Source organism: Myotis brandtii, unplaced genomic scaffold, assembly GCF_000412655.1.
Source record: "Myotis brandtii unplaced genomic scaffold, ASM41265v1 scaffold182, whole genome shotgun sequence".
NCBI lineage: Eukaryota > Metazoa > Chordata > Mammalia > Chiroptera > Vespertilionidae > Myotis > Myotis brandtii.
Genome location: NW_005356751.1, coordinates 2,707,643 through 2,732,799, shown reverse-complemented (window position 1 = coordinate 2,732,799; position 25,157 = coordinate 2,707,643). Strand labels below are relative to the sequence as shown.

At 38.8% G+C, this 25,157-nt stretch overlaps 1 protein-coding gene across 4 annotated transcripts in view; it reads left to right on the top strand.

Moving 5' to 3' along the window:
• Window positions 1-24,570, top strand: part of USP8 (ubiquitin specific peptidase 8) — a 61,685-nt gene extending 37,115 nt beyond the window's left edge. For 2 of the 4 annotated variants that reach the window (XM_005863946.2, XM_005863947.2), the window contains 12 exons: window positions 610-754; window positions 1,449-1,666; window positions 7,660-8,244; window positions 11,634-11,720; window positions 12,900-12,977; window positions 13,389-13,651; window positions 16,347-16,559; window positions 17,246-17,456; window positions 20,198-20,434; window positions 21,111-21,253; window positions 23,394-23,526; window positions 23,691-24,570. In XM_005863946.2, coding sequence (XP_005864008.1) covers window positions 610-754; window positions 1,449-1,666; window positions 7,660-8,244; window positions 11,634-11,720; window positions 12,900-12,977; window positions 13,389-13,651; window positions 16,347-16,559; window positions 17,246-17,456; window positions 20,198-20,434; window positions 21,111-21,253; window positions 23,394-23,526; window positions 23,691-23,876 — 2,499 coding nt within the window. In that variant the 3' untranslated portion in view covers window positions 23,877-24,570. Of the gene's footprint in view, window positions 1-609; window positions 755-1,448; window positions 1,667-7,659; window positions 8,245-11,633; window positions 11,721-12,899; window positions 12,978-13,388; window positions 13,652-16,346; window positions 16,560-17,245; window positions 17,457-20,197; window positions 20,435-21,110; window positions 21,254-23,393; window positions 23,527-23,690 lie in introns of those variants that run through there. The other 2 variants (XM_014537801.1, XM_014537800.1) reach the window with 2 other exon arrangements.
• Window positions 24,571-25,157: the final 587 nt, after the last annotated feature.

Genomic DNA, 25,157 nt, shown 5'->3' with positions numbered 1-25,157 from the left:
TTTTTGAAAAAATAGACATAAGATAAAAGCATCATCATAAAAGTTTCATTGTTTTGTAAAAATGATGTTAAAAACGCGTGTATCTTTGTAGGAAAGTAAGAATAACTGAAATATTAAAGTGGTATCTGTGGGTAGTGAGGTTATGGATGGGTTTTATTGCATATAGACTTATTTTATTTTTCTTCTAAGAAAAATAAATTGATTACTTGTCTGACTTTAAAAATCTGATCTACCCATTTGTTTCATTTATTGTTAAATTTTTAATTCCGCTTTCAATTTTTTTTTTAATATATCTTTATTGATTTCAGAGAGGAAGGGAGAGGTAAAGAGAGATAGAAATATCGTTGATGAGAGAAAATCACTGATTGACTGCTTCTGCACGTCCCCTACTGGGGATCAAGCCCGCAACCTAGGCATGTGCCCTTGACCAGAATGAACCTGGGATCCTTCAGTCGCAGGCTGACACTCTATCCACTGAGCCAAACCAGCTAGGGCCCACTCATTTTTTTTTTATCATTTAGAAGATAAATCTTCAAGAGAGCAATTTTTAAATTCAGGTTTGTGTGTTCTTGGCTGCCATATTAAAAACACTATTTCCTTATTTTATAGTGGGAAACTAAAACTGTCCTGCGCAACGAGCCTTTGGTTTTAGAAGGAGGCTATGAAAACTGGCTTCTTTGTTATCCCCAGTACACAACAAATGCTAAAGTCACTCCACCCCCACGAGGCAAGAATGAAGAGGTGTCTATCTCATGTATGTATGTGAAAATTTTTTATTACAATTGCTTCAGTAAAATAAACTTTAAATTATTTATGTTCTTAAGATAATGTTATTGGTTATATGTGCATTTGTTCTATTAGCTAGTAACTTGTTTTCAGGCATAAAAAATACAAGATGTTCATAGCCTGGAATTATTGTTTAATTCTTTTTTATTTTTTTAAGAACAGTTTATTGATTTTTAGAGAAAGAGAAGAAGGGAGAGGGAGAGAAAGGGAGAAACATGGATGTGAGAGGGTAACATCAATAGGCTGCCTCGTGCATGACCCCTCCCAGGGATCAAGCCCACGACCTGGGCATGTGCCCTTGATGGGGAATCAAACTGGCAGCCTCCTGGTGCACCAGACAACACCCAACCAGCCAGGGCTAATTTTTAAATTTTATTTTATTTTATTTTTTTAAGCAAAGATGGAAATTTATTGAAGAACAAGTACATACTCCCATGTGGGGAAGGGAAAAGAATCTCACAGCACAGACTCCCACGTGGGGAGGGGGAAAGCGTCCCCTAATTTTTTTTTTTTTGAGTCCCCTAATTTTAAATTTTTTAATACTATTGTTACCTCATTTGGTTTACATTTAACTATCACATACAGCATGCATGAGTTATGTCAGTACTGTTTATGGGGTGTGCTGTTCTTTTAATTTCTTATTATTCTTTTGGGGATTTTAGTGGATTTTACTTATCCCTCACTGGAAGAACCAGTTCCTTCTAAACCTGCTGCACAGATGCCACCTCTTCCTCTGGGTGAAAATATAGAATTCATAAACAATCAAGATGAGAGAATGAGACAATTGACTTTACCAACTTCAGTTGAACCAATTGTTACTTCTAAGTCTGATGTTTCACCCATAATTCAGCCAGTGCCTATTGTAAAGAATTTTCCACAGGTATGAATTTTCTTTGATAGTTAACCTCATCTTCATAGTGTTTCTTCTCACTTCATTCTCTTCTTCTTTTTTAAAAAAATAATGTTTTTATTATTGATTTTAGAGAGAGAGGAAGGGAGAGAGAAACATCGATGTGAGAGGGTAACATCCGATTGGCTGCCTCCTACACACCCCTTACTGGGGATCGAGCCCGCAACCCAGACATGTGCCCTGACTGGGGAATCAAACTAGTGACTTCTTGATGCATGGAACAGTGCTCAGCCAACTAAGCCACATTGGCCAGGGCTGTCTCTTTTCTTTAAATACATAGGATAGAAGTGAAGGTTTATATATAACCTTTAATATTTTAAAAAGAAAAATATCAATGAAAAGAATCTATGCTTTGGTACCTTTATTGCGGTAAAATATTTTTATTATAATTCAGTTCTGTTTAATACAGCAATATTAAAATAGATAACTGGAAGGATTTTTAAACCTAGCTGGCGGTCTGTTTACTGCAGGCAATACCAATAAAAGATTATATTATTACCACAGTAAACTTGAACAACTCTAAAGTTTTCTGGATTTTTGTTTTTGGGTTTTTTTTTTGTGTGTGTGTGTATTATTATTTAACCCACAGTATTTTCCCAAATAGCTTGTCTTACAGATGATAAATAGGTAATGTCAGTATTTAGTTTTGAAACAATGCTTTAATTGTTTCCTTAGGATTTGGCACATAAATAACAGGCATGTATTAACAATAATAATCTAAAAAATTTTAGAATTTTTAAAGCTTATGTTATTGCACTTTTTTCAATTTAATCAGTGTTATTGAACCCTTATTCCTTTGTGACTTTGAGATATGTGCAATTTATCAAACATATTTCGAAAATTTTCTATATGAAACAACATGAAGGTTTACACATATGATTAAGCCATGGATTCTGTCTGATGTTTAGGAGAGTCTTGTACAAAATCAGCCATAGCATAAGGCAGAATATCATAATTTTTCTAGTAGTCACTGGAAAGAAATTCTGACTGAGGGGAATGTCTTTATGGAGTTTTTATCTGGGCTTTAAGAGTTTAGTAAGATTTGAGGATGGAAAAGACAGTAGAAAATTGTATGACTAAAGGCTCAGAGCATGCTTTGGGGCTCGTGAGTAGTTTTGGCATGCTTGGACGCAGCTGTCTGTTGAGTAAGGTGACTAATAGTAGGTAAGAATGGAAAGATGGGCAAAAGTCATCAAAAGAGACTTGGGTGAGATTGGAATTTTATCCTGTAGGCTCAAGGAAACCATTTAAAGAATTTTAAACTTGAAAGTAACATGATCGTAGATATGCTTTTAAGATTAAGGAAAAAAGGATTGATTTACCAAAATGTGTATGGAAACATTTATTTTGGTTTCTATTTAACCTTTTATAGATAACCTCATCTTCATAGTGGTTCTTCCCACTTCATTCTCAAATGTAGAAAGCAAGAAGGGAGAATAGATTTTAAAAATACACACACACACACACACACACACACACACACACACACACACACTAGAGGCCCATTGCAGGAAGAATCCTGCAAGAATAGAGCTTCCTGCGGTCGGAGCAAAGCAGAGAAGGGAGTGAAACCCGCCAAGGCGGGCTTTGCTCCCGCCTCCGCCGTCCCGCTTGCTTCCCTCCCATCTCCACCACCTCGCTTGTTTCTCCGCAGCTTCACTCCCTTCTGCAGCACTTGGCTTCCTTCTACATTGTCTTTGCTCCCTGCCTGTGTATGCAAATTAACTGCCATCTTTGTTAGTTAATTTGCATACTCATCTGATTGGCTGGTGGGCGTAGCAGAGTGACACCAGTTTGCATGTTTCTCTTTTATTAGTGTAGGTAGGTGTGTGTGTGTGTGTGTGTGTTATTGATTTCAGAGAGGAAGGGGGAGAGAGAGAAACCAATGATGAGAGATAATCATTGATTGGCTGCCTCCTGCACGACCTCTACTGGGGATCGAGCCCATAGTTGTGGGCTGGTGCCCTTGACCAGATTTGCAAGCTCTATCCACTGAGTCAAACCAGCTAGAGTAGTTTTTTTTTTTTTTTTTAATATATTTTATTGATTTTTTTTACAGAGAGGAAGGGAGAGGGATAGGGAGTTAGAAACATCAATGAGAGAGAAACATCGATCAGCTGCCTTCTGCACACTCCCCTTTGGGGATGTACCCGCAACCAAGGTACATGCCCTGGACTGGAATCGAACCTGGGACCCTTGAGTCTGCAGGCCGACGCTCTATCCACTGAGCCAAACCAGTCAGGGCCAGTTGTTTTTGTTTTTTTTAAGTGACGGGGCAAAAAGAGAAGTGAGGAACAAAGGAATGATTTTTTCCTTCACTAACTTCTTCCTATGGTATCATTTTTTAGTGGAAAAACATACAATCCATTTTATAGGACCGCTATGCAGGTTGTTATTAGAAGATATTCTTATAAGTTCTCATTTTTGTTTTAGTAAACTGTCCTCACCAAAAATTATGCTAACGTCACTTCTAAAGATTTTGTAGGGTTAGTATGCAGTTAAATTGAAATAATAAGCATTTTAACACATTAAATTGGGAATTTTGGTGGTTTACTGGTCAACTTGTATTTAGGATCTTATCTTTTAGGAATATTTTATTCATTCTCACAACAATATAAGTATTTATTACACATTCAGCACTGAAACTTATATTCTAGGAGGGAAGAAGGTTTTAAACAAATAATTAGAATTATTTAATCAGAATTCTAGTAAGTACTATTAGGGAAAAGAATAGGGTGTTAGGAGGGCATATAGATATCACGATACTTGGCTAGTTTAGGGATCAGGAAAGTCTTTTCTAAGGGAAAGATATTTGCACCAAAATGTAATGCTGTGGTGGGAATTATCTAGATGAATAGCTAATATAAAAGCTTGCGTTGGGAAGGAGCATAGCATCTTTGAGGAACAAGCATATAGATCAGTAGAAAAGAGTAGACAGCCTAGAAAAAACCCACGCCTTATGGTCAATTAATATTGACAAAGGAGGAAAGAGCATACAAAGGAGTAAAGACTTCAATAAATGGTGTTATGAAAATTGGACAGGCACACACACCATTAACAAGAATCAACTCAAAATGGATAAAAGACTTAAAATGCAAAACCATATAAATCCTAGAAGAAAACATTGGCAGTCAACTCTCAGACATCTCTTGTAGCAAAATTTATTTTGCCAGTGTATCTCCTCAGGCAAGGGAAACAAAGAAAAAAATAAACAAATGGGACTGCATCAAACTACAAAGCTTTTTGCACAGCAAAAGAAACCATCAACAAAATGAAAGGCAATCTACGGCATGGGAGAACATATTCACCAGGGATGCATCTGATAAGGGATTAATTTCCAAAATATGTAAAGAACTTGTACAACTCAACACCAGGAAGACGAACAACCCAGTTAAAAAATGGGCAAAGGACCTGCATAGACATTTCTCCAAAGAGTATATACATATGGCCAATAGACACATGAAAAAATACTTAAAGTCACTGATTATCAGAGAGATGCAAATGAAAACCACAAGATACCATCTCACATCTGTCAGAATGGCTATCATCAATAAATCAACAAACAACAAGTGCCTTGAGAACTTGGAGAAAAGGGAACCCTCATGCACTGTTGATGGGAATTCAGTAGTGCAGCCACTGTTGAAAACAGTATGGAGTTTTCTCAAAAAAGTAAAAATGGAACTGCCTCTTGACCCAGCGATCCCACTTATGGGATATAGCCTAAAAAACCTGAAACACTAATTCAAAAAAATACATGCACCCCTATGTTCATTGCAATGCCAAGATCTAGAAAAAGCCCAAGTGCCCATCAATAGATGAGTGGATAAAAAAGCTGTGCTACATTTACACAACGGAATACTATGCAGCTGTATAAAAGAAAGATCTCTTACCCTTTGAGACAGCATGGAGGGACCTAGAGAGTATTATGCTAAATGAAATAAGCCAGTCAGAGAAAGACAAGTATCACGTTCTAACTCATACGTGGAATCTAATGAACAAAATAAACTGATGAGTAAAATAGAAACAGGTATAGACACTGAACAGACTGACAGTTGTCAGAGGGGACTAGGGTTGGGGGACTAGATGAAAGAAGGTGAGGGATTCAGCAAAAAAAAACACACCCATATATATACTAGAGGCCCAGTACATGGATTCATGCACTGGTGGAGTCCCTCAGCCTGGCCTACACCCTCTTGCGATTCAGAACCCCTCGGGGATGCCAGCCTGGCCTGCAGGGATCGGGCTTGTTCCTCAAGGGATATAGTAGTGCGCAAAGCAGCAGGCAGCCAGGGAGGAGCCTGAGCCCAGGTCAGTGGCTGCGCCACTCCCACTCATTCTAGCCCCACCTCGCCTGCTGCCGCTCAGTAGCACTGCTGCAGAGGCGGGAGAGGCTCGTGCTACCTACCACAGATATGCTCGCCAGTTGTGAGCCTGGTGTCTGGCACCCATCGGTCAGTTGAGTGGCACTCCTGCTTTGGGAGCACACTGACCTCCTGCATTGAGCGTCTGCCCCCTGGTGGTCAGTGCACATCATAGCGACCAGTCATTTGGTCACTTAGGTTTTTTATATATATAGATATAACACAAAGACACAGACAACAGAGTGATGATAGAGGGGAAGGGGCTTAGGGGGTAGGTGGAGGTGGGCAAAGTGGGGTGGGAAAATGACGGAAAGAGACTGCTTAGGGAGATGGGCGCATGATGCAGTGTGCAGATGGTGTTTTTTTGGGTTGTACAGTTAAAACCGGTATAGTTTTGTGAACCAATGTCACCCCAATAAACTCAATTTTTAAAAAATGAATAAATAATAAAAATAAAAGAAGAAAGTGTGGATGGACCTGGAGAGCATTATACTAAGTGAAATAAGTCAGAGAAAGACAAGTACCATAGGAACTCACTTCTATGTGGAATCTAATGAACAGAATAAACTAACAAATAAAATTGGGTGAAAACGGTGGAGGGAATAAGCAAAGACAAAAAAACCCTCATAGACACAATAGTATGGTGATTACCAGAGAGGAAGTGGGTGGGAGGTCGTAGAAGAGGGTCAAGGGGGATAAATCGTGATGGAAGGAGACTTGACTTGGGGTGGTGAACATGCAGATGAATATATAATACAATACACAGATGATGTATTATAGAATTGTACACTTGAAATTTATAATTTTATTAGCCAGTGTCACCCCAGTATATTTAATGAGAATGGGGTGTGTGTGAAAAGGAAAGTATGGCTGGTGTATAGGATGGTGTGAAATAAGATTGGAGAAATAGGCAGAGGTGAGACCACCATGGTAAGGATTTTAGATGTAATCTGGGTACAGTGAGTTGCTGTTTAAAATAGGGTTTTAAGCAGGTGAAGAACATAGATTTGTGTTTTAAAATTATTGCTCTGGCCACAATGTAGAGAAATAGAAGGGAGGCAAGAGAAGGAATGAAGCAACTGGTTGGAAGCTATGTAAGAGAGTGTTGGCATGGACTTGGCTATTGCTAATGGAGAAGGAGGGAGAGATAGAGGAAGATCATCAGACTGCAGAAGGGCAGGGGAGACCATATGAGACTCAGTTTTCTAGTTTGAGCTGCTGTTTTGATAGTGTTTATATCCACAAACTAACCATGTTTGTGGGGGGGAAATCATGGAATTCAACTTTGGTCATATTAAGTTTGTGTTATATATGAGATACTCACATGAAGTTATTGAGTAGGCAACCGAATATGTAGTAATGGAACCTAAGTCAAGGTGTGCCCAGGTCTAGGATTTATGTGTTAGGATGAACTCTTCCATATACAGAACACACCAGGATATACTGAATGGGTGGAATTGAGAGTGCCGAGTGCCTCATGAGGGTAGTTTACAAATAGATATTCTGGCAGATGTCTCCATAAAGTGATGGTTAACTTGACTTCAAGACATGAGTTCCTGGATTTTGACAAAAGTATATTTTGTTCTGTTTTTGTTGCTATAGATTGATCGTACTAAAAAACCAGCAGTCAGATTGCCTGAAGATCATAGAATAAAATCTGAAAGTACAGATCATGAGCAACAGTTTCCTCAGAATGGAAAAGTTGTTCCTGATCGTTCCACAAAGCCAGTACTTCCCCCTCCAACTGCCATGTTAACAGATGAAGAAAAAGCTCGTATTCATGCAGAAACCGCTCTTTTAATGGAGAAAAACAAACAAGAAAAAGAACTTCGGAAAAGACAGCAAGAGGAACAGAAAGAGAAACTGAGGAGAGAAGAACAGGAACGAATAGCCAGAAAGAAACAAGAAGCTGAAGAAAATGAAATCACAGAGAAGCAACAAAAGGTAAAAGAAGAACTGGAAAAGAGAGAGAGTGAACAGGCCAAGAAAGAAGATAAAGAAATAACAGCAAAGTGGGACAGAGAGATAACAGGAGTAAAAAGACAAAGTAAAAATGAACATGAAACTACCGATGCCAAGAAATCTGTGGAAGACAGGGGGGGAAAGTGTCCCACCACCGAGGTACAGAAAAAGTCAGTGGGAGATGTGTCCCATTCCTCTGTGGCAGGAGATGCAAGTTCAGGCAAGGTAAGCAGACATAAACAGTATTAATTGTCAGCTAAGGGAAATAAAATGTACATAAAAAGATGACACCAGGAGGATTCCATAAACAGGGCAGGCATTCTAAGTAGTTTGGTAGAGGGGGATTTGTACTGATCCATCTGCATTTGATTGGTTGAGAATGGAATTGCTCTTTATGTCTGTGAAATACAACATAATTTTAATAATTGAAATGAATAGCAACATTCTTTTTATTTTGATGTATGATCATCAAAAGACTAGAATGAAATACACTCTTCCTTTCTCTATGGAGGAATTAGGTGCCCAATCTATACTAATAAAAGGGTAATATGCTAATTAGACCAGACGACCATCCGGACATCCTTCCAGACAAAGCTGGGCCCAGGAGAAGCCGCCCACCCTGCGGTCCCAGGCGCCAGCGCCTGCGGCTGAGGCCCGGGAGAGGGAGAAAAGCCTTCTGCCCTGTGGTCCCAGGCGCCAGTGCCTGCGGACTGGGAGAGGGAGAAAAGCCACCTGCCCCACGGTCCCGGGCGCCTGCGGCTGTGGCCCAGGCGAAGCCACCCGCCCACGGTCCCCTGTGGCTGTGGCCAGCCGGGGCGAAGCCAATCCAGGTCCCAGGTGCCTGCAGCCTGCCGGAGGAGGCAATCCTGGGTCCTGGGTCTGAGGCAGAGGCAATTAGGAGCAATCAGTCCGGCAGGGGAGCATTTAGGGGTGATCAGGCAGGCAGGGGTGGTTAGGGGCGATCAGACAGGCAAGCAGGCGAGCGGTTAAGAGCAAGCAGTCCCAGATTGCAAGAAGCATGTCCCCCGAGGGGTCCTGGATTGGAGAGGGTGCAGGCCAGGCTGAGGGACCCCCCCACATGTATGAATTTTGTGCACCGAGCCTCTAGTATTTATATAATAGATTTTGTATCTGTCTAGAATATATGCTAAATCAGTGATATCTAAATGGCCTGGCATTTTTTTGTTTACAGTGATTTTTTAAAACTTTTTTTGGTCAGGTCTGCCATTTTGTTTGTAATGGCATGTAATCAAGAATACTGGCAATAACCCCATTCATGTAGCCTTTCTCTGCCCTGGGCTATCCCCCAAAATTGGTTTCTTTAACTATTGGGGACATTTTTTGTCAATTTTTTTTCTCTGTTATTTAGTGTTCCCTTTTGAACACTAAATAAGCTTCTATAAAAGCAGGAATAGTTACAGCCTTTTTAACCTACATTTAAATGGAAATACAATTTTGGTAGTGTGAAAATGACTTTTGATGGAAGGTGAAATGCCATATTTAAAGATTGTTCATTTCTATACTTCTCAAGCAGCAGTTCAGGCATATACCAAAGTTAACAATTATTAATGCCTCACTTATCCAGGGAACTCTGATCTGGTAACCTTAGCTATCAAAAATATAGCTGCCATACAGTAACCTTTCTAAACACCAAAAGTTAGAGAAATGAAGCCCATGTACTAGTACTTTATTCATAAGAGAATCAGAACTTATGAGCTCTTATTATTTAAATATTATTCATTGAGTAGCTACTATAGATCAATGTTTTTCCCTACATTATCTTATTCCTCCTATTGATAACTCCATGAGCTATTCTATTTACAAATGAATTGAAGTTTAGAGGTTAACTTGCCTAAGATCACATATGCAGTGAGATTCCTAAGTGACTTCCTTTCCATCTTGCTATACTTAGCGGTAGGCAGTCACAAGAACATAAAGAACGTAAAGCATTCATATTTCTGGGGTCATTTAGTTTAGGTGCCAAATATTCCTACAGATCTAAATATCCCCGAGATTACCACATATAGTGTTTGATGTTTCTTATAACACACTAGAGGCCCGGTGTGTGAAATTCGTGCACAGGTAGGGTCCGTAGGCCTGGCCATGATCAGGGCCAATCGGGGCCTTCTTTCCCCCGGCTGGGGCCTTTCTTCCTTCTTCACCGCACCCTGGTGGTCAGCGGTCAAACTCCTGGTCGGTCGAACTCCCAAGGGGACAGTTTGCATATTAGCCTTTTATTATTGGGGGGAAAAGTTAAGATTGCCTTCATTGTATGTTGCTATTTTTTTTTCATTGTATGCTTCTTTTAAAAGTGAGCAAAATATGTAATTTATTCTGGAATAAATTTTATTAGAATTATTACACATGCCCTAACCGGTTTGGCTCAGTGGATAGAGGGTCAGCCTGCATGCTGAAGGGTCCCGGGTTGGATTCCAGTCAAAGGCACATGCCCGGGTTGCAGGCTCAATCCCCAGTAGGAGGTGTGCAGGTGGCAGCCAATCAATGATTTTCTGTCATCATTGATGTTTCAATCTCTCTGTCCCTCTCCCTTCCTCTCTGAAATCAATAAAAAATATTTTTTTAAAAAAATGAATAATTGCCCTAACCGGTTTGGCTCAGTGGATAGAGCGTCGGCCTTCGGACTGAAGGGTCCAAGGTTCGATTCCGGTCAAGGGCATGTACCTTGGTTGCAGGCACACCCTCAGTAGGGGGTGTTCAGGAGGCAGCTGATCGATGTTTCTAGCTCTCTATCCCTCTCCCTTCTTCCCTGTAAAACATCAATAAAATATATTTTTTAAAAAATGAATAATTATCTCTAAAAAATTATTACACATTTTTTACTTTACTGTGGTTATTTTTAAATGAACTATAAAATAAAGTGAATTTTTTAAATGTTTTACTGATTTTTTAGAAAGAGAAGGAGAGAAAGAAACATTGATGAGAGAGAAACATCGATCGGCTATCTCCTGCACAGCCTCTACTGGGGATTGAGCCTGTAATGGTGGCATGTGCCCTGACCAGAAATTAAACTGGTTACCTCTTGATGCATGGGACAATGCATCTGAGCCACACCAGCCAGGTTAAAGTGAATTTGTAAAATAAATTATGCTATGTTCCAAGAGGAGGTAAAGTGGGATTTTACACTTTTGAATATCACTATAAAATTTTACAATCTCTTTATTCTCTTTAATACATTTTTTTTTTTTTTGGAACATGCCACCTTCAAGGTAACCAAAATCATATGAGGTTTAAATAAAAGCATATTTATTTATTCTTCAAAAGAGGACTTGGTGAATTATACTAATGACTAATATCTTGTACTTTGTCATGTATTATGAATCAGTGCTTCACAATCCACTGTGACTTGCATCAGTGTTTTTGCCCTACTGATTCATCAGAAATTTTTAGTTCTTTATCTTTAGTATTAGGAAATCTCACATGGGCTCTACCACCTTTACTTTGACAATAAAATTGCATAAACTTTTCAGAGGTCTCAATTTTTTCTCCTTTTATATTTTCAGTTTGGTAAATTTGCTTATATTAGGTAAGTAGGTGTGTATATTGGGGGGAAATTCAACTGTTTTTTCATTTTGGAAATTTTAATAATTTTACAGCCTGTTAAGATTAAAGGACAGCCAGAAAGTGGAATTCTAAAGACTGGAACTTTTAGAGAGAATACGGAAGACACTGAAAAAAATAAAGTAAGTAGTCGTTGCTTGGGTGGAGAAAAACATGGATTATAACATACCATATGTTAATTGTTACCCTAGCATTCATTCTCCATCTTAAAATCTCTCTGAGGGAATCTTTGCTACCTCTGGTAGCTGATTTGTGTTTGTTTTTACATGATTATATGCTGTTTGTCTTTCTATTTAAAGTACAGTAGTATATTCTATTTATTTTATGAAATTAAAAAATACTTAGGCCTTACTATATGATCCAGGAATTCTACTTCTGGATATATACCCAAAAGAATTGAAAGCAGGACCTCAAAAAGATATTTATACATTCCATTTTCATAGCAGTATTATTCACAGTAGTTAAAAGATGGAAGCAACCCAAGTAACCATCACCAGATGAATGTATAAACAAATGTGATGGAATATCACTCAGCCTTAAAAAGGAAGGAAATTCAGACATATACTACACCATTGATCTATCTTGAAGATGTTATGCTAACTGAAATAAACCAGTCACTAAAGGACAAACTGTGATTCCATTTGTGTAGGGTACCTAAAGCAGTCAAATTCATGGAGATAGGAATTAGAGTGGTAATTGCAAGGGGTCCAGGGATGGAGTGAGTAGGCAGTTGTTTAAATGGGTGCAGAGTTTCAGTTTTTCAAGATGAAGAGAGTTCTGGAGATGGGTTGTCCAACAATGTGAATATACTTATGCCACTTAAAAATGGTTAAGATGGAAAGAAAAAGGTTAAGATGGTAAATTTTACGTATATTTCATCACAACTTTTGAAATAGGCCTTTTATGAGACATCTTTGCCTCTGTTTTTAAGAGCTTATTTAAGAATAATATATATTGCCGAAACCGGTTTGGCTCAGTCGATAGAGCGTCGGCCTGCGGACTGAAAGGTCCCAGGTTCGATTCCGGTCAAGGGCATGTACCTGGGTTGCGGGCACATCCCCAGTAGGAGATGTGCAGGAGGCAGCTGATCGATGTTTCTCTCTCATCTATGTTTCTAACTCTCTATCTCTCTCCCTTCCTCTCTGTAAAAAATCAATAAAATATATTTAAAAAAAAAAGAATAATATATAAAGGGTAACCAACACAAGGCTTTTGGTTCTCTGGTACAAGTAGCTTAAGTTTGTATATGACAAAATTTATTGAAAAATCAGATTTTTTCTTCTTTTTTTTAAATAAACAAGGCCCGGGAGCCTTTGACAAGAGCACGAAGTGAAGAAATGGGGAGGATCGTACCAGGACTGCCTTTAGGCTGGGTCAAGGTAAAATTCAAAATCAGCACAGAAATAAATACATAACATGGTCATTGTATTCTTTGGTGGGGGAGGGGAAGGTTTTTTGTTGTTGTTTATTCTACATTTTTAATGCACTCAGTTCTGTTTCATTATAGAAGATTTAGCTCATTTCCCTAATTATAGCAGGGTTAGATTTTTGAGTATCCAATCTGAAATGCTGTGTGTAATATATGTGAGCATTACTGACATTTGTCATTTAAAACCTGAAGCTTTTTGGAAGTTTAATTATAGAAGTGATTATCACCATTCTATATAAATTATTTTAATTCAAAAGCAAATTTAGTAGTGGAATACTTTTGAGTGTTTTTTTTTTGTTCACATACTGGTCATTGTTTTTTGACCTGTTTCTATATATTTTTTTTTTCTTTTCCAATGAAGTTTCTTGACCCAATCACTGGAACTTTTCGTTATTATCATTCACCCACCAACTCAGTTCATATGTATCCACCGGAAATGGCTCCTTCATCTGCACTTCCTTCCACCCCTCCAACTCATAAAGCCAAGCCACAGATCCCTGCTGAGCGGGACCGGGAACCGTCCAAGCTGAAGCGCTCCTACTCCTCCCCAGATATAACCCAGGCCATCCAAGAGGAAGAGAAGAGGAAGCCAACAGTCACTCCAACAGTCAATCGGGAAAACAAGTAAGTTTATCCTAACTCCTGAAACTAGAATAATCTGCTACATTTGTAAGCTACTCTGAACATAACTTATTTATGTCATGGAGTTAGAAATTTCTGTGGATGGCTTCACCAGCCACTGTTATTTACCATAGAGGGGAAAATAAATTACTGGATTAAAATGTCCTTGGTTTTTCTCCCAAGTGCTAATTTAAATATGTCAGAGAAGATTATCATAAGCATTAAGTAGATATAAAGGTATATTCATTATTACGTTTTAAGACACTATGCTATAGACTACCTAGAAGTTTTCATAATTCTTAAATCTCTTTTTAAGGAGCATAATTTATAAGCTTGTTGAGTTTACCTTGTTGCACCTCTCAGATTCTAAACTTTTTTTAAGTTAGTAATGTGGGAGCAAATTTATATAGTATTAAAATAACAAGCGTTGTACTGTGTGTCAGCTCTTAACCCTTATTCTGTTCCCTTTTCCTTCATTACATTTCTGCTATGCCGTTCACAAACAGTGATCCATAGGTTCATTAGTTTCCCCAAACAGTATCTTGTTATATGTTCCTGGCTTTGTCTCTTTTGAATACTCTAATGTTCCCAGCTTCTGATCAATAGGGTTATGAGGAGATAATATTTAAGTCCACTTACCACTGCTAATATTTACCTTTTGGGGGAGGGGAATAGGTGGAAGTATAAATAAATGGCTTTGTTTTCCTGTTTATAATATACACCTTGTTAATTACTAAGGAATTCCAACTAGGCTGTCTTTTTGGTCCCTTTGGTAATACTTCTCAAAAATGTAGTTGATATATTTTCCTCATGAGAACTTACATTGCCAATTGAGGACTTACTTGGAGATTTTTTTTTTTTAATCTATAAATGTAGTTACAGATGTTAGGGCTCACTATTAAAACTGATGAGATTTAATTCCTTCTTGCATCATCATTCTTCTTTTTTTTTTAACACCAATCAACTTACAGGGCTACTGCTTCTTGCATCATCATTCTTAATAAAGCTTGTTAATTTCACAGTTTTAAAGACTATTACATGTGCACTTTATGTATTTTTATATATATTGAACAGAGAGAGAGTAAATGAGTGCAAACACCTGAGCACATGTAAAGAAAAGCAATTGAAATATAGTTCAGTGTGTTCTCAATATTCCTTCAGGATGGCCCTAGCTGGTTTTGCTCAGTGGATAGAGCTTCGGCTTGAAGACTGATGGGCCTGGGTTTGATTCTGGTCAAGGGCACATGCCTGGGTTGTGGGCTTGATCCCCAGTAGGGGGTGTGCAGGAGGCAGCTGATCAGTGATTCTCATTATTGATGTTTCTCTCTCTCTCTCCCTTCCTCTCTGAAATCAATAAAAATATATTTTGGGTGGAACTATTAATGATTAGGATCAATAATAACAGAAAGATCTACCAGTTAAGATTTTTCTTAATGCTACAGTAGTTCAGATATCCTGAATGACAAAGTCTTTGAGGCATTCACTAGTCTAATGCTCGAGTAGACATGTTGATAGAAATATTCTCTCTTTGATGATAGAGATGTTTTGGATCTGTACCTCCAGTGAGGTAGTGGCTACTTTGGATTGTGACTAGTGTAACTGAGGAGCTGAAATTTTTTTATTATTAATATTTTTAATTTAAATATCCATCCCTCTGTAGCTAATGGCTACCATATTTGTCAGCACAGTTCTCAACCTTAGGGAATAGTACCCAAATAACCTCTTCCTCCTTTGATATACTCCATAGTAATATACAGGTTTACAACTGTGAGTACATGAAACAGAGTTTATTCTTTTTTTTTTAATACATTTTATTGATTTTTTACAGAGAGGAAGGGAGAGGGATAGAGAGCTAGAAACATTGATGAGAGAGAAACATTGATCAGCTGCCTCCTGCACACCCCCCATTGGGGATGTGCCCACAACCAAGGTACATGCCCTTGACCGAAATTGAACCTGTGACCCTTCAGTCCGCAGGCCGATGCTCTATCCACTGAGCAAAACCGGTTAGGGCCAGAGTTTATTCTTGTATTATTATTTATTAATGTATTATTTTCCATATAAACTACTTTTGCCCACCCAGGTGTGTGTGTTTTATTCCTTTTTTGCATTCTGTTGAATTCAACATTTGGTAATACTAAACTTCCCAGAATCATTTAACCGAGTTTGAAAGAGCCTTCTTTACTATAAGACTCTACCTATTTATGAGAAGCAGAGATCTATCTCAGGATGTCTGTAAGACCCATGGACCCACAAAAGAGGTTAAAGCAGCAGTTCTCAACCTGTGGGTCGCGACCCCTTTGGCGGTCAACGACCCTTTCACAGGGGTCGCCTAAGACCATCCTGCATATCAGATATTTACATTACGATTCATAAAAGTAGCAACATTACAGTTATAAAGTAGCAACGAAAATAATTTTATGGTTGGGGGTAAAAATATGAGGAACTGTTTTAAAGGGCCAGAAGGTTGAGAACCACTGGGTTAAAGGTATTTGTTTCATGGGAGGGTCACAGAATATGTGTCACCTAGATGGTAAATGTTTAGTAAGACCTAGGACCTTAGAGCTAAGTTATTAACACTTTACAAGATTAGTGTGTACTATAGTGCACATCCTAGGGTTTGCTGCCATTTGTCATTTAAACCTTATTTTCACATGCTGTGCATTCTAAGACATCTTGTATGCTTTTTCTTCCTCAGGCCAGCATGCTATCCTAAAGCTGAGATCACAAGGCTTTCTGCTTCTCAGATTCGGAACCTCAATCCTGTGTTTGGAGGATCTGGACCAGCTCTCACTGGACTTCGTAATTTAGGAAATACTTGTTACATGAACTCAATACTGCAGTGCCTATGTAATGCTACACATTTGGCTGATTATTTCAACCGAAACTGTTATCAGGATGATATTAACAGGTAAAGAAATACTTTTTGCAGTATAATATTAAAAGAGTGATATAGCCCAGTTGGTGTGGCTCAATGGTTGAGCATTGACCTATAAATCAGGAGGTCACGGTTTGATTCCTGGTCAGGGCACATGCCCGGGTTGCAGGCTCGATCCCTAGTAGGGTGGGTGCAGGAGGCAGCTGGTCAATGATTAACCAGTTAACTGCCACAATAAATTTAATTAAAAAAGGTCCGCCGCTTCTGTCTATAGAAGTTTAAGGCATACAAATGGTTAATTCTCCCTCTCCCTGATATCAATTTAAAAAAAAATTTTTTTAAGAGTGATGTAACCACCTAGCTCCTTACAGTGAAGTCAGAGTAGGAAAGGGGAAAATAACTTTTTTCTTGAAAAGCCTCCTCTAATAAATAAAGGACAGACAGGAAAGGAGCAGTGCAAGAGGCTAGACCTTCACAGCCATAAACTGGAGCCTGTCGACGAGTAAGAAGAGACAGTAAAGGGCTGGCAGCCATAAAGAAGCTAGTCAGAGGCATGTAATCGAAGTCAGATTTAGATGGGTGTTTGGTAATAAACCTATGAATAAGTATTTTAGCGTAAGGCATAGTACATTAATAATTTAATGTTGACATCAAGATCCCACTGCACCTTGACTGCTTACAACTTCCTTTATTGCTTTTTTATAATTTTATTTGCCAAGGTCGAATTTGTTGGGTCATAAAGGTGAAGTGGCAGAAGAATTTGGCATAATCATGAAAGCATTATGGACAGGACAGTACAGATATATCAGTCCGAAAGACTTTAAAATCACCATTGGGAAGATCAATGACCAGTTTGCAGGATACAGCCAGCAAGATTCACAAGAACTGCTTCTGTTCCTAATGGACGGTCTCCATGAAGATCTAAATAAAGTAAGAATTTTGATTGTTCTAAGTTGCAAAGGCTCTTTAGGGTTCAACATGTAATTTTTATAGCAATTTAAAATTATAGTTGGTGCTTGTTCAGTGCTAGTTTATCATGTCTAGTGACTTTGTACTAATTCGTGAAACTATAAAACACATATATCAAATTGATCTAGTATTTGAAGAAGTATATACAATTTGTAGTTACTAAAGTGTTAGCAGGTTGTATTGTGAGAAATTTATAAATGTTAAAATAGTTATTGTGTTTGTGACCCACATGTATGTGAAAGGAAAATAATAAACATGACTAGAGACCTGGTGCACAAAAATTTGTGCACTCGGGTCCCTCAGCCCGGCCTGTGCCCTCTCGCAGTCTGGAGCCCCTCAGGGGCCCCTTCCCCTGGCTGCTGGCACAAATTTTCCTCCGGCGCCCGGAACCCAGGCCTTCACTCTTCGCCGGGAGGGGCTGGTGCGGCAGGCGAGGGGCTTAGCTCCTCACTTGCCGAGCGTGGGCCCCGGGGGTGTGGCGGAGGCCGGTGCAGCGGGCTTCCCTCTTTGCTCTTCGCTCGCCACGCCAGCCTTCGCTCGCTGCTCCTGCCTGGGGCCAGCCGGCTTCACTCCGTTGCTTGGCGCCTACGTATGCAAATTAACTGTCATCTTTGTTGGCGGTTAACCACCATCTTTCTTGGCAGTTAATTTGCATATCGCCCTGATTAGCCAATGGGAAGTGTAGCGAAGATACAGTCAATTACCCTTTTTGTCTTTTATTAGATAGGATTTTATACAAGATTAACTGTGGACAGCCCAAGCATCTTTTTTATTACTTTATATATTACTAGTGGCCCGGTGCACAAAATTCGTGCATGGCTGCAGGGGGGTTGCCCCTCAGCCCGGCCTGCGCCCTCTCGAATCTGGGACCCCTCGAGGGATAACCGGCAGTCGGACATCCCTCTCACAATCCAGGACCGCTGGCTCCTAGCCACTCGCCTGCCTGATTGCCCCTTACCGCTTCTGCCTGCCCTCCCCTGCCACGACCAGACGCTGGGACTGGCCTCCTCTGCGTCGCACAGAACTGCGGGACCCCTAGGCCTCACTGCGCGGAGCAGCCCCCAGGCCCCACCTCCGCTGTGCACGTGGCCATCTTGTAGCGGCCATTTTGTGACGATGTCACGCGCGAGGGCCACCTAGGCTTTTATTAGTATAGATTGCATATTATATGTATTTATTATGTTCTTTATGTATTATTATACTAGCGCAGTGATGGCGAACCTTTTGAACTCGGCATGTCAGCATTTTGAAAAACCCTAACTTAACTCTGGTGCTGTGTCACGTAGAAATTTTTTGATATTTGCAACCATAGTAAAACAAAGATTTATATTTTTGATATTTATTTTATGTATTTAAATGCCATTTAATAAAGAAAAATCAACCAAAATGAGTTCGCCGCGTGTCATAGGTTCACCATCACTGTACTAGAGGCCTGGTGCACAGATTCGTGCACTGGTGGGGTCCTTCAGCTTGGCCTACAGGGATCAGGCCGAAACTAGCTCTTCAACATCCCCCAAGGAATCCCGGATTGCAAGAGGGTGCAGGCCAGGCCCAGGGACCCCACCAGTGCACGAATTCGTGCACCAGGCCTCTAGTATGCATATAAGCTCTTTGGTTAATCTCTTCCCGCCCTCCCCCCTCCTCCTTCCCTCTGAGATTCATCAGTCTGTTCCATGTTCCCATGCCTGTGGTTTCTGCTGCTGCATTGAGCATCTGCCCCCTGGTGGTCAGTGCGCATCATAGCTACTGGACGGTCAGCTGTTGGCCAGTTGCTTAGGCTTTTATATATATAGATGATACTTTTTTCTAAAATAAGTATTCCACGTAACCACAAATGATTCATGTCAACGATGATTATTGTGGCATATCTCTACATAAGTGACCAATCTGTTTAAACACTATGGTTTCCTTTTAGCACCAAGCTGTCCTCCATAAATAACTATACACACACTTTTACATACATAAACATAAATATAGGTGTGTGTATATGTATCTTCTGTATATGTGTGAGAGGATATGAATATCCTATATAATAAAAGCATGGTAGGCAAATTATCCCCTTGACCAGAGTTCTTCCGGGAGTTGACCAGGCGGCGGCCCAGCCAGGGAAAGGGAGGGAGGCCCTGGCTGGCAGCGGCAGATGACCAGGGGAAGGGAGGGGAGCCCTGGTGCTGGCAGGTGGCTGGGGGAAGGGAGGGAGTACCTGGCCAGCAGCTGCTAGGGACCCTGTCAGTGCATGAGTTTCGTGCACTGGGCCTCCAGAGTATATATGTGTGTGTGTGTGTGTGTGCGCGCATCCCTGAGACTAGGACAGCACAATATATGTGTGTGTGTGTGTGTGTGTGCGCGCGCATGCGCGCGCGCGTGCATCCCTGAGACTAGGACAGCACAATAACATCTGTCTAGTTGTAGCCCAAACTCCTAGCCACATGTAGCATGTTTTCTGTTTCTAAAATCAGACTTTTCAGCTTTTTAAATAAAAATGTATTAATCAATTCCAACACGTCACACTCTTTTGATAAAGTGGGGTTTTGGGCTAGAATTTTTTTGTAGTGCTTAATGAGATTAGAACTCCTTTATGAAAAGAATCAGAAGTATTTCAAAATCCGCGAAGTGTTTGCCTTTAATACATTTCTGTCAATTTTATATTTCCATGCTGACTTTAAGATATTAATATAGAGTTTAAATAATCTTATTTCCAGGCTGATAATCGGAAGCGACATAAAGAAGAAAATAATGATCATCTTGATGACTTTAAAGCAGCAGAACATGCTTGGCAGAAACACAAGCAGCTCAATGAATCCATTATTGTAGCACTTTTCCAGGGTCAGTTCAAATCCACAGTACAGTGCCTCACCTGTCACAGAAAGTCTAGGACATTTGAGGCCTTCATGTACTTGTCTCTACCCCTAGCATCCACTAGTAAATGTACATTACAGGTAAGTTGATGATTGAGAGAAAAGGATTTACTGAATAAAAACACTGTTTGTATGCATATAAAGAGATACTTTATTCAGTCACTTATGTCTGTTTTTTTACCCCTATAAACATAGGTAAAACTAACACATAAATTGTTTTAATTAGGCTTATGTGGATTAGAAAAAAATTTCCCCAAGAAAGAATTCTTTTGTTTTTCAGATCTATTTTCTTATTAAATATTCTTTCAGAGCTGATAAATAATAGGTGGGGTTTTTTTTTTAAGTTTGTATTTTAAAGTTAATTGAAAATTATGTTGACTTTAGTTTAGGTCTTCTTTTTATAAGAATTTGCTTTACATGGGGATATCAAATGAACATCCTGTTTTCCATACAACAGCAATGTGATTTAGGTCGCTTGTTGATTTCTCATGTTAGTTTCTTTGAGGATGTCATTTCTTCCAGTAAGACTTCCCTGAGCCCCCAGGAGAAGTATGTTCTCGCCACTCTGTGGTGTCAGTGAAGGCTCTCTGGTCTGCACTCCTCACCAGATCATAACTTTGTGAGGGCAGGAACTATTTTGTTCTAGTTTACTATTGTACCCTTCATCTAGGCAGAGTAAATTACTGAATAGATGCTCAATGACATTGTGTTAAAGAAATGAATTAATGAATATCTACTACTTCTTTTTGCCCTCCAGGATTGCCTTAGGTTATTTTCCAAAGAAGAAAAACTCACAGATAATAACAGGTTTTACTGCAGTCATTGCAGAGCTCGAAGGGATTCTCTAAAAAAGATAGAAATCTGGAAGTTACCACCTGTGCTTTTAGTACATCTGAAACGGTAAAGGGCACAATATTTTCTACCTGTTTAGATGAAGGAATTTTAAATCCTTTATTCTAAGTCACTTTGTGGTATTGCCTGCTAAGGATGCATCATCAAGGAAGATTTCTCTGGTTAGGGTATCTCCAGGGGAATAAGGCGAAATGATGAGACTCTGGTTCACCTTAGTATTTGCAGTAACAGAGCAAAATGATACCACCACTCACTCTTTCATGTAATTCTGTCTTTAAAACATCAGTGAAACTAAATTATTACATTTCAGATATAAAAATTTTAAATCATTACAAAACATAAGTGAAAATGTATTAATATGTTATTTAGTATAACATTTTAGCAGATAAAATTTATCATTCAGCCCTAATCGGTAAACAAAGATTTATATAACGTCGGCCTGCGAACTGAAGGGTCCCAGGTTCGATTCCGGTTGCGGACATGTACCTTGGTTGTGGGCACATCCCCAGAAGGAGGTGTGCAGGAGGCAGCTGATCGATGTTTCTCTCTCATCGATGTTTCTAACTCTCTATCCCTCTCCCTTCCTCTCTGTAAAAAATCAATAAAATATATTTTTTTTAAAAAAATTATTCAAACAATAAACTAAACATAAAGAGATTTAATCTTGTGCTGAAAATGAAATGATATTTTTAAAGTGTTATTTTAAGGGTGACATTGTTGAGTGCAGACATAGTTTTGTCCAGATTTTTCCAGCCAGTGAAAAAGATCTGGCCTGTAGTAGTAGAAGGAATAATGGGAAAGAGCTGTAAAATATGTCTCCAGTCTTCTGCTCCAATTCTTTTGTCTTTATGTATTCCATCTGTGGAGTGGTAACTTTGAGTCATTTTTTTGAAAAACTTTTTTAAAGAAAATTTCATCTTTTTATTGAGAACTATTTTTTAAATATTTTTCTTCATTATCAGAGAGGATCCATTGCCTACTTTTTAAAATATATATTTTTTTATTGATTTCAGAGAGGAAGGGAGAGAGATAGAAATATCAATGACGAGAGAGAATCATTGATCAGCTGCCTCCTACACACCCCTTACTGGGGATTGAGCCCACAACCTTCAGGTTCATAGGTCAGTGCTCAACCACAGAGCCACCCCTGACTGGGCTATGATTTTTGTTTTATATTTTGTATTATTGGAGATTCTTATATTTTAACATTGACATGTTCAAATTCATCTTGTGTAAATTTCCTAACAAAACTGGTTAGATCAATTATCCTTTTCTAATTCTTGAGGACTGGAGATAAACACTACACAAATAATCACACACTTGTTCTGTTAAAATTTTTAATGCTTTGTATTACTCTTGGAGAATATCTAAGAATATAAATGGTTCAGAATTCAGGTTTTTTAAAAATGGTTCTGAAGTAATCATATTACTCCAACCAAAATACCCATATTTTGGTATTTAAAGGAGCACAATATGCCAGATAATGCAATGGCATTATTTCAATCACTAGTCTACATGCTTGCAGTCTCCAGCTCTAGTTTCTCCAAAAGTGGAAGCTTCAATTGAGAGTAGCTCTCTGCAGTCTTTCCTCAGTACTTTGGTAGAGATTAGCATTACGAGTGGGGTTTTTCAGAACTGTTACCTCTATAGAGGATGCATCTAACCATCCTAGCTAGCCTAGGGATCAAGGGACCAAGGTGTGGCCCTATCTCTGCCACTCTAGCTGTTTGACCTTGGGCAAGCCATTTGATATCTACGTGCCTAGGTTTCCTCACTTGTAAAATGCAGTGAAACCAAATGTCTTTTTTTAAAAAATATATTTTATTGATTTTTTACAGAGAGGAAGGGAGAGGGATAGAGAGTTAGAAACATCGATGAGAGAGAAACATCGATCAGCTGCCTCCTGCACACCCCCTACTGGGCATGTGCCTGCAACCAAGGTACATGCCCTTGACCGGAATCGAACCTGGGACCTTTGAGTCTGCAGGCTGATGCTGTATCCACTGAGCCAAACCAGTTAGGGTGAAACAAAATGTCTTTAATAGGGCCCTCCACTACTAAAATGCCGAGTGTGTGATTGAAATGGGTTTTGTGGTCCTGGTTAAATGTCTAGATTGTTAAAATGAATTAGGGTTCATTCTTATGTCTTTCCTCTGTCATATAATTGCTGTAATGTTTGGCTTTGCAGTTTTTCCTATGATGGCAGGTGGAAGCAAAAATTACAGACATCTGTGGACTTTCCATTAGAAAATCTTGACTTGTCACAGTATGTTATTGGTCCAAAGAACAATTTGAAGAAATATAACTTGTTTTCTGTTTCAGTAAGTATATCATTGAATTAAATACTTTTTCTTTCAGAGCAAACTAAAAATAATGTTTCAAATGGTTTCTTATCTCATAGGAAAGTAACAAAATAAAGCTTTGAAATTATTGACCTATTTTAAATAACTCCGTTTGAATTTATTTTCTCTTTTATTTGGCACAGAATCACTACGGTGGACTGGATGGAGGCCACTACACTGCCTATTGCAAAAATGCAGCAAGACAGCGGTGGTTTAAATTTGATGATCATGAAGTTTCTGATATCTCTGTTTCTTCTGTGAAATCTTCAGCAGCTTATATCCTCTTTTATACTTCCTTGGGACCACGAGCAACCGATATAGCCACATAAGTAGTAGGTTGTAAGCTAGTTATCTTTTAGAAGGCTGAGCAGCACAACTCTGGAAATGCTTATAAAGATCCTGGACAGCTCTACGTGGCCATTTAGAGGAATTGTAAGACCATAAGAGCTGTGTTACTAATACCATATATCCCAGGTCAGTGCTATTATTAAAAAACCGACCAATAACATTTAACAAGTATTGCAGTAAGCATTCCTTAGAGGTATCATTGACATCATAATAACTTTTTTAGTTTGTTCCAAAGTTAAAATAAGTAGCTATGCATTATTATTCTACTGGTCTAAAAACTGTGTATCCGTTGTTTTCGTTTTCACTGTTATGGCCTTCTCACATTTCTAAACCTCAGCTTGATCTATGAATATTCTAGAATGATATGAAGCAGATAGGAATGTATGTGTATATATTTATTGCACACTTGCACATCAAATCGATGTACATAGTATCATGTGGTCCTTCCGTGAAATCTAGAACTCCAGGGATTGCTTTTTTTCCTTTGGCCTATTCTGAGTAACTGCAGTGCTTTCTTAGGGAAATGACAGGGCAAAGCTATTTTTCTTTTGGCTTTGGGCTGTATTTGTGCACTAAATCTTTATTCTAAAGAAATAAATGGAAACTTTTCTCTAATTTTTTTAAAAATGAGAATTTTCCTTTACACCTATATTAAAATCTTAATGAGAAAAATAATTAAAAACCTTGTAAATGTTCTGTTTTTAATTTTATATTATCAAATATAGGACAGTAGAACTATAGATTTTATACACACACACTCTTTGTTACACTACACTGACTTAAAATTCAGTTCACTTACCTTGTTAGCATCAGGATTCAATTCCACTCATTTTTCAACTTGACCCAGAACTGCATCTAGCACTTAGGGTTCTCAGATTTGGGAGTCACAAGATATAACACCCAGACTCATTCTCTCAAGAGTAGTAGAATTCTTAGAATTGAGATAAAAAGGAATAGGAGTCACATATTACTGCAAAGTGAACTGCATTATGAACCCCACATCTTTACGGAGTGATATATTAAAAGGAATAGAGGAGCTTAGAATTTATCATTTACCTCAGGGACTCATTAGTCTAAGAGACATAGTTTTTTGCTAAATTATCTGATCAATTAAATATTTTCCAATCACATTCTTAAGCACACAGAGCCACTAGAACAAAAGTTTTGTTTTATTAAATATTTTTGGAAAATAATTTGTTGGAAATATACATCAAATTATCAGATGTTTTATGATAAAAATACACCCTAATAAACATTGAATT